This window comes from Drosophila suzukii, chromosome 3 (assembly GCF_043229965.1).
Source record: "Drosophila suzukii chromosome 3, CBGP_Dsuzu_IsoJpt1.0, whole genome shotgun sequence".
Taxonomy (NCBI): domain Eukaryota; kingdom Metazoa; phylum Arthropoda; class Insecta; order Diptera; family Drosophilidae; genus Drosophila; species Drosophila suzukii.
Window position 1 is genome coordinate 65,896,787 of NC_092082.1, and position 10,264 is coordinate 65,907,050.

At 39.7% G+C, this 10,264-nt stretch overlaps 1 protein-coding gene across 1 annotated transcript; it reads right to left on the reverse strand.

Moving 5' to 3' along the window:
* Positions 1–830: 830 nt before the first annotated feature.
* On the reverse strand, positions 831–3,036 carry pyd3 (beta-ureidopropionase pyd3). Its single transcript, XM_036819232.3, has 4 exons — positions 2,836–3,036; positions 1,829–2,091; positions 1,152–1,771; positions 831–1,075 (listed from the first exon to the last, which is right to left on the reverse strand). The coding sequence occupies exons 1-4, from the start codon at positions 2,937–2,939 to the stop codon at positions 902–904; spliced, it is 1,161 nt and encodes a 386-aa protein (XP_036675127.3). The 5' UTR covers positions 2,940–3,036; the 3' UTR covers positions 831–901.
* Between the last annotated feature and the right edge of the window lie 7,228 nt (positions 3,037–10,264).

Below are 10,264 nucleotides of genomic sequence, written 5' to 3' on the forward strand. Positions count from 1 at the left end.
TTGGATGTCGCCCGAAATTCAATTTGCATATTTCTATCTCCGGCGCTTGCCTGGTGCATAAAAGTTTATAATTTCCATTTGTGTTGCGCTGCTCGACAAGCAATTTTCGCTTTATAACTCCATTGCCGCACAAGGTCAGGTCGAGATCGAGAGCACTGAAACCAATTCAGAATTCAGAATAATCTGGCCAATTACTGCCAACGCTCCGCAAGGTCAGGCGAGTCATTTTGGCAACGCACAAACGATTATTACTGCATTAGGAGTCGGCAAAGAAACGCACATGTGAGTCGCATGCAGATAAGCAAACGTAATAGAAACAGATTATATCCCATCCCCACCGGGACTCACACTAGAGCCCATCCCATCCCCATCCTTATACGACATCCTCGTCCCCGATTCCCCGGCCTCGGTTCCCATTCATCCGTAACATAATCGTAAAAGTCAAAGCTTAGCTCAATGCTAGATTGCAGCATTTTGTATGGGGGAAATTTTTAAAGCAGTCGTCGGGGAACGAGATATAATAGAGATGCTCTCCAGATTCAAAGGATGTGACTCTTAACAAGAGGATTCGACTTGAAGTTCTGGCAGATTAAATGTGCCTTCTGCCTTGGTTCTTTAAAATGAAGCCCAAAGTAATGAGATCGTGGGCAAATATCTCAAATAAATGAAAATGATTCTTGACTCACAGAATTTAAATAAGAAATGCAGCGTCAATCGATAGTCAAGAATTAATTTGAAATTCAATTGGTGACAGTAGCATGACATTAAATTAAATTAAAAAAAAAAAAAGCTTTTCAGAAAGTTTGGGCAATGTTTGAAAAGTTCCCACATATATCTAAAAAGTGCTTATCTTTATTTTATGGTTCAATTTTAAATGCCAAGTTCTGAGTTCACTTTCTCATTATGTTTCCTTGATAATCTGCGGCTTGAAGTCGTGTTCCGAAGCCTTTTTAAAAGACTCCGCATAGAGAGGAATCCTCTGGGTCATACGGAAGCCCCAGAAGTCTTTAACCTGGCGACATAGGTTCAGATCGAGCTCAACCACCAGCAAGCCATCTTTGTCCCGCGACAAGCTCTTTAAGAAAAGATAACATTTTTTTTTAGTTATAATCAAAAGATGTTATTTTTATGTTTTCTGTGATTCGACTTACCGGTGTCCTTGAACCGTCAGGAGCAGCAATATATGAAGATCCGTAGAATGGTCCGAACTCCTTGTGGGCCTTATTACCATCTCCAGACGTATACTCGTTTGGGAACTTCTCAGTTCCGACGCGATTAATCGGAACTGTAAAGTAGCTATTGGCGATGGCAGCATTACGTGCCTCAATGCTCCACAGAGGCTCCGATAGTCGACCGATCGTAGCCGATGGATTGAAGACTATCTCCGCTCCATTAAGACCAAACATCATCCAATTCTGGGGATGATGGCGTCCGTAGCAGATGTTTATGGCCAGCTTGCCGAACTCTGTCTCAAAGACCGGGTGTCCGGTATTGCCCTCCAAATAGTACGTAGATTCATTGAAATCTCCCACCCGGGGAATGTGGTTCTTGCGATGCTTGCCCAGATAACGACCGCTATTCGAGATAACCACTGCCGTGTTCCAGATGGTCTCGCCGTGCTCTATATCCCGCTCTAGGATCGAATGGATAATGACCATGTTATAGGCTTTGGCCAGCTCAGCGAGCATCTTGGTAGTAGGACCATTTTCGGCTTCCTCGGCAAACTCGCACCAGGGGAATTTCTCTCGAGTGCAGAAAGCAAATGGCATGGCTAGGGATAGTAAATAAGATAATTAGTTATTCCTATCATAAACTTTTTCGCACTTACTCCAAGCTTCTTGGGTGCAAATAATATTGCATCCGGCTTCTGCTGCCGCCTTGATGATGGTCTTAACCTTATTCCAGATGGCTTCCCGTTGCTTTTCAATGGGAGCCGTAGTGGGTAGTACAATCGAGTTTTGGATGGCTCCAACCCTAACAATCCGACGCTTGCGAGTTTGTTCTTCTCGTGCCGTAAAGCGATATCCCTTGATCTCAAATCCATTTTCCTGAGCGATAGCTGTTGCACTGGCTGGCAGCTCCAAGGTTTGGCTATGTTAAGGAAAATGTAGTTTTTAATGATAATTTTAATAGTAAAATAATTAAACTAATAAAATTATTCATACACCACAGATAAATCGATTTTTTACAGCTAAACATTGTAGATTATCTTATCTCTATTTGCTGTCCATGCAAAAACTTAAGTTCGCATTTACTTGGCCAGATGTGTTAAACGCAAATATGGACCTTTGTTGATCCTATAAAGTGTTTTATGATTATCACCATATATTGATGTCGTCAAACTGATCAGAGGCTTATCACTCTTATAAACAAATAAATATAAATTTGAACCATTTTTTAGAAGTTAATTTAAGTCTCGGTAATGAATAATTAATATTTTTATTAAAATAACCAATTTTAAATGTTTTTCTTATTATGATGCATTACACAAACATGCATTTATCCCCAGTCTCACGTTTTGTTTTGCTTTATTTAACGTTTCACTCTCATCACCAGATGTTCAAACAAAAATATATATGAATGAGTGGTATAGACCTACACAACGAAATACTTTGTGTTAGTTCTATATTTAAATGCATTTAGATATAAACATTTTTAAGTAAACAAACGGAAAATTTAGGGACATTTTAATTTTGAATATGCCACTTGTGTTTGCCAAAAGATGAAGATTAAAATATTTTTAGAATAATCTCCACATTTTTATGGGGACCTCACATGACGCTCTTACTTTGTCATTCATTCTTATCATAATTGTACTCATTGTACTGTACTCACTCTTCTTCCACACCGTATAAAATTCGCTTCACCTCCTTCAGTTCATCAGTGGGTAAATGCTTTTCCAAGCATTCATTCAAGTTTTTTAGTTCAAATGCCGACATTTTCCCTTATTTACAGCAGCAGAGAATCTCATCAATTGGATGGTTCAGATTTAATTGATAGAACAGAACAACCTTCTGCAACCAGCGCACTGTGTGGAATGATTCTATTCACGATCGTTTGCTCTTCTTATCGCTACTTCTCTCCCTCTCGCGCTCTATCTATCTATACCTTTGAGATATTTTCTCTCAGATCTGCTCTCTAGTAAATACAAAAAGATTGCAAAACATTTAAACACACCCATAGGCGTTTAAATAGCACACATGATCATTTATGTCTGAGAGTGCTTTAACGTACTCATAATATATGAATACTTGTTCGCTGCAAGAATTAAGAATCTCGGATGGTATAAGTAGTATGTTAAATTATTTCTTTAATATCCGTTTCCCGAATTTTTCGACTAGTTAAATTTTTATGTAAAAATATATTTGGGTTGTGATTTAAACTAAAATTGATTTCATGGAAGAAAATTAAAAGCTATAAAGATTTACTGTAAATCGAATGTCTGCTTTTTAGAAATTCAAACCAGTTTTGTAAGGCGTTTGATACAACAATGACAGAAACTCCCCTATCCAGTATTTACATTGTTTATAGTCTTACTAAGGTCAATAGTCAATTTCAACTTGATAAAAGTGGCTTTTAAGTATTTAAGATTATATCGAAAGTAGATACCCAAAATAGCCCGTAGATAAAATGTATTTTAGGTAAATGCGTTACGTTCTTCTAAGTAAGTTATTTTAAATTTTAAGCTTCAAAGAAAATGACTTTTCTTTTCTCTCACATGACCTACTTAGAGTGACACTTCGATTGATTTTGTTTTAAAGGGGGCTTACGCGTGAGGGCACCCATATCTTTAGTATGCAAAGAAGTCCCATGTGGTTTTCTAAGACTTTAGTGAATGTTAAATCAGTTTAGCGCATATCCTTATCTCCCCAGCCGAGCATCTCCGATGTCAGCCACTTTGCCTGAAAGCTGACAGTGTTTGGGCCATTTTGTATTAGAAAAGATTAACTTCGAGCCGAATGTGGGTCGTTGGTGCTTGGAGGCAATGCAAATTACCCGAAATCTTTCTCGGGCGAAAACTGTTTGTTTGTCTAGTTCTGGTGCTCTTGGAACGATTTTTGTTTTCTTTTCCAGTTGGCAACTCAATTGAGTGTAAAACAATTTCATTAAATTGACAGTCGTCGCGTTGCTTCCAGCGCACCCGACTTTTCTCCGTGTGTTTTTGTGTTTGCTCAGTCGAACAGGGCCATGGGGACCCAGTGTCCTCCATTTGGCCACATTCATTTATTGAACAGTGGCAGCCAACCCGCTCCCAAACGATCCCGATTCGAACCGAATGGAACCTCATCATTGTGGATGTCGTCTGCTCCCCGGGTTTTGTTCTATTATTATTATTATTTTATTGTCTGGCTGCATTGTCCTTGTGGGTGGGTGGGGTGACCACAGCGAGGACCTTCCGAGGACCTTCTTGCCATTGCAATTTATCGCATACGCTTTGGAAACATGTTCGCAGGCATTTTTATCATTTCCGCATTTATATGGTTTCCGCTTGAGCTGCAAGCAAACTAAGAAGTGGCTTTCTGCCTTATTGCCCCTGAGATTCCCCCATATCCCTCGGCGACCATCCTCCATTGGCCATCCTCCATCCGGGATGTCCTGGCCGCTGAAACAGAAACCGAACCTCGCTCAGCCGAATGAATTGTTTAGGTTTAATTTATTGTACCGAGATTGGTTATGGGCTTCTGACCGGGTCGAAATCACACAGTAACACACATATTGCACTGCCCGAAATGAATGACCGGAAAGGGGGGAAATCGATGGGAGGTCCAAGGCCGAAGTTCGACAAAGTTTCAGTTTTCAGTTTGATGACATCAATTTATTCATAAAACCAAGATGCAGAAAGATAAATGGAAATGTCTGTGATTTCTGAAGCGATGTAAAAGAGGGAAAGAATTGTGGCGAATTTCCTAGCAGGACGTTAATTAAATTGAGCTTAGGTCAATATTGAAATTTTATCCCGAAAAGTAATTTAACCACGTAGTACTAACTAAATTCAGAGGCTGTGTAAACCGAATTGTATGGTAATAAATGAAGAAGCCAATTTAACTAGCTTAATAAGTTTATTGTTATGATAGTAAATCATAAAGAGAAAACTTAAATAATTCAATTAAATTGATTGATGTTAATGGTGATGGCTACTATTATAAGCCATTGAATTCAACTGACTGGACTTGTTTAAATGCAGGCTTAAGGGCATTCATAGCTTTTGAAATTAAATGTTTAAATTCAAGAAGATGCACACAAATAAATAAATTAATTGCGCACATCTCATGAAATATCATTTTGAGCTTCCTTATTAAGTTCGATTGACTCTTCACAAAATAAGTGAATCAATCAAGGTCTTACTAAAGTGTTTTAAAATACTTTTACAGAATCATGAAGGCAGCCGTACAAAGTGAGTGCTTAAAACAAATGTACATTTATATAGAAGCAGTTTCCCCGGGCAAAAAGCACTCACAGAACTTCTTTCCTGTGTAATTTTCAATAAAAAATACAGCACTGAGAAAGACAGGAAGCAAAAAATTACAACTCTTACATTGTGTCCACTCTCCTCCATTAAAAAATGGCAAAAGGGGAGGCCGGGGTCCGAAATGCGAGGGACACCAAAAGGGGCAGCAGTTCTTGTTAAGGGTCCAGCAATAAATCTCGGCAGCTTGTGCTGTAACTTAAATTAAATGCTGCAAAATCGGCTAGGCAGTGGCCAGCTCGTGTGGACTCCTGACAGCCGCAAAGGAAAACTACGAGGAAAATGTCAGGAAAAGAAAGGAAAATCGCGCCGCACGCAGCCGACTTGAAAAATGAGAGGCCAAAGTGCACCGAGACGTGAGCTGGGCGAAACAAGAACTGAACCCAAATTAAATAGAGTTTTCGAAAACAAGCGGCTAAATATGCTGCAATTGCTGGCTCTGTCCGGAGGATCAGACGACTTTCTCCGACTGCCATTACTCAGTTTTTGCATATGCGAAAGTCGGGTGGCCGGGAACGAACCTGCACGTGGCCAACAAAACTGCTGGCCACTTTTTAGCAGAAAAGCGGGAAATTTATGGCTGCCAGCGTTTTCGTGTTGGCAACTTTTTGGCCACTCCTCCACCTGGAAAAAGGCGAAAACACAACGTTTCCCACACGTAGCGCATAGAAGAGTTAGATTGGCAAGCCAAAAAAAGGAATAAAATTCAAACAAATGAGTTTTCCCCATCCAAACTCGGTTATTAAACGGGGTAAACTGAGCGCTCCCTGACTATTCAATTTGCGTTAATGGCCGAAATATTGGCAAGGCAGGGCTCAATGGGCCCCTTAGTTATGCCATGAATATTTCAACGGCGCGCTGAAGTATTTCGCAGGGAAATCGGCTTACATCTAATTTGATTTTGCCAAATTATATTTTCATAGAATGGGGTCAAATAAATTTCGTTTGATTTATTTCGTTCCGGTGCGTGGCATTATGCATGATAAATTGGGAGCTAAGCGTCAGCAGCGCAGCCTTTCATGTTCGCAACAATTGCGTTTCGGCCAGACAATCACCGCCGAAAACCAATCTAAAATTCCCCGCCCAAAAAGTGCATTAAGTGGGCGGCGAGCGCCGTAAATTAATGTGCTGGCGAAACTATAAAATTGAAATTATGGCAACTGCCAACTAATGAACAGCGATAAAAATAAATACAACGCTGGCTCCTCCAAACTGCCGGAGAAAGTTCGCCACTTGCACCTGAATGACTTTCAAGCCAGCTCAGAAACTATGTCAATACATTCCGGACCAGAGTTCAGAGTCATTGCTTCGAACTCGTCCCAAGTTTTTGAAGTTTCCGTTACGAAAAGTGTAGCATGCCTTTGTGCGTTTACGTCGAAATGAGAAATTGCCGAGCCCTTTGCCGAGCACTTCCGAGAGGACTCTCTCCCGAGAGGACTCTCTCCCGAAGGCGCTCCGGCTCGCGGGAGCTTTCGTTCTCTTAGTTTTTCGGTCTCTTTCCGGCCTTTGCAGACGCTCTTCGCGGAGCGAGTGCAATGGGGATATATTGCTTGCGCCGCGAAAACGAGATAGCTGCCATTATGCTATCCTACTCGCACAGCGAAAGCTCTCTCCTCGGAAAGGACTTCCACCTGTGCCGCCTGGGAATAACAAACCCTTATAAAGCATGCTGACTTTCAGTTTGTCAACACGAGGAAAACAAATAATGAATTTGAAGTTCAAAACTATGGGCGGTCTTTGACACTTCCTTTTGCACCTGAAAAATCAACACACTTTTAGTTTAAGGTCCCGTTAAGCTCATAGTAGGCTTAATCTCTTGAACGCCATTTGATTTCTAGGACTAAAACCCAAGCCTGACAAGTTTTGCCTGATCAGTTGTTAAGCAAATCACAGGCTGCTTATTGTTAATACCTTTAAAGTTAAATAAAAAGACTAGTTTTAAAAAAGAATAGAAGATGGACTTTGCTAAAGGCTGTTAAATGTTATTGTTTAGTTTAAACGAAACTACAAGTAAAAGTATAAACTAAGTGTTTCCGTTTTTTAAAAGAATATGTGATTAAATAGTACAAGTATTAATATTCAAATTATTTTTATTTATTATTTTTTAACAACAATTAAGATCTATATAGTTTTAAAGATACAGATTTCTAATTTGGCTTACATACTACGTATTAAGACCATATTATAATAACAATTTACGTTGGTGCTTAAATTGGCTTCATCCAATTCTAAGTATATAAATTCAAAGACACGGATTTTTTAAAAATTATATAATTGTTCAAAAAACTCTTAAAGAATTTTTTGACTTGCAGGGAAAGTACAACATTATTTATGGCCAATGTTTATAACTTGAACACGCAGTTTACTGTTTACAATTTCAAATTGTTAGGAAAATCCAGAAAACTTCCTCTTCCAAAAATAAAACTTTTCTTGTCCCTTTTATTGAAACACGTTACCACTTATAAAATGAGTATAAATATATAGCATTTAAATTGTTGTATTTAACAAATTAAGGTCATTTATGCAAACGGAAGACCGCTGTGTTAACAAATTACATAAGAACGATGATTTTTCTTTAAAATATTTCGACGTTTTTTTAAACTTTTAACGAACAACTAACTCCCCACCCCTAGCTCAGCAAGTTTAACTTATAACTTTTGTTTGAGTGTAAGCCGCTGAGCTTGTGTTTGTTAGCGGCTGGCACATGCAACATTTGGCATTGTTGGTAGGCGGTGTTGACTTGTTTCCCAGTCGCCGCTTGCTGTTTTGGGATTTGCGCCGGCAAACGAAAGCGTGCGGTGGGGTGCGGAAATGCATTTCGAGTCCGCTGGCCATTGTTGTTGCACTTGTTGGTGATTGTTTGTTGTTTGCACCGCCCACACACACACACCCACTAAGTCGACAGGGATGGTGGGAGGGGGTGCCACATGGGCGACAGCTGAGTGGGGCACGTCTGAGCATTTAAGCGGGGAGGAATGTGGGTTAATGGGTTTTTAGTTGCCCTTTTCATTACTCAGCAGGCAGCCACATACGCGCCAACTGCAAATTGTTTCGTTGTGCGAAATGCTAATCAAATTGCATTCCACGCGCTCCTTAAGTCTGTCCAAAGGTCCCCGAAGTTTAAGCCAAAGTTTGATTGGCTTTCGGCCGGGGAAAACAGCTTCCTCTTCTGGCCGAAAGACAACAAAGCCCATATTCCCACAAAGTTCTGGCCGCATAATAATGGCAACAGTTTCGTTTCTCACGCTCCGCTGATTAGCATGCGAAACACGTCAGGTACGCACACTATAAAAAAGGATGACTGAAGAAAAAATGATGGCATATCCCAACCTATTGCATCTTAAAACAAGTATTCAGCTCTTAGCAAATATATAGTATTTGAATTGTTTTAAATTCGATTTAAAAAGGATCGAATGGATACTTATATATTCGAAAACATGCAACAAGACTGTCTATGCTGAGATTTTGCTTAATTTTTTCAGTGCAATCGCACGCATCAACCTACAAGAGAGTGCACAGCTAATTGAAATTTAATTTAATGACCGCTCTGAGCACGTGGAAAACCTTCGCTGAGATGCAGCCAGGCGTTGGAAAATTCGTGGAACTCGCCGCGCCTTCCATCGCTAATTAAATTAGCAGCCGTATGCATGCAGGGAGCGATTTATGAATTACATTCCCGTCCGAAAAGGTGCCACGTGGAAGGGGAAGCAGGGAAATGCTGCACTGACCAAACCGTAAAAATGCCACACAAAACGAGAATTTTCCTAATTGAACATGTGTCCGACATTCAGGTGCATAGTACATATATGCAAGCACTGCAAGCGCAGACACAAAGTACACCTTTGCACTGGGTTCCTGTTTCCACTCCACCTCTTCACAGTTCATTAATATTGCGGGGCGCACTGGGGAGGGTTTATTGGAAATTAAAAGCCAACTTCATTTGCGTTCTAGCTGGCACTGTTTTGTTTTCCTCGCTCCGTTCTCCCATTTCCACGGCAGTTTCCCATTTTCCCGGTGCCAGCTAATTTAAATTTTTTTGCTTGTTTGCAGTGGAATTTATGCTTGACAGCGGGTGGGGACCACACAAATTGAGGCATAAATTCGGATGCATTCCCACATCTTTCCTTTTTTAATTTAAACATTGCTTTGGCCACGAATATTAACTAATAAATATTCAAGCTCAGAGTTTTTTACGTCAAGGTATTAATGGCATACATTTTTTGACAGTTGCACAAGGCTAGTTATATTCTTTGGGTATTAACTTTAATTTTCATTCAGTTTAGAAATGCTTATAATAATTATTCTGACACATACAACTTTCAAATTAGTTCAAGTAAGACACAAAACCTTACGGGAAACAATATATTTCATGGAAAATATTATTACTTAACCTTCCTTTAATAATTCAATGAACACTTGATGAAAACCAAAAATGTTATTGACTCAGGAAAGCAGAAAATATTTATTCGCGTTATTAAAATTTCTGGCATGATAGTGATAATTTATTTAAACCTCAATTACGGGTTTTTCTTTTCACATTTCATACATAAGCCCGTACAATTTCGCAAAAATATTCAAGCTTGAAATCCGTGTTCCTGCAGTTAAAATTTCCCTGTTGAGGTCATAAATAGCGTAATAACTTTAATGGCAGGCACTTGATGGACACTCGAAAGTGTTTTTAATTTCAATTAATATACAGGACACTCGAGGGTAAAAACACAGACCCAGTGAAATCGACACACAAGTGACTCGGGTCCTTGACCAGGACTCTCCTCAATCTCAATGGCTCCGAACGGA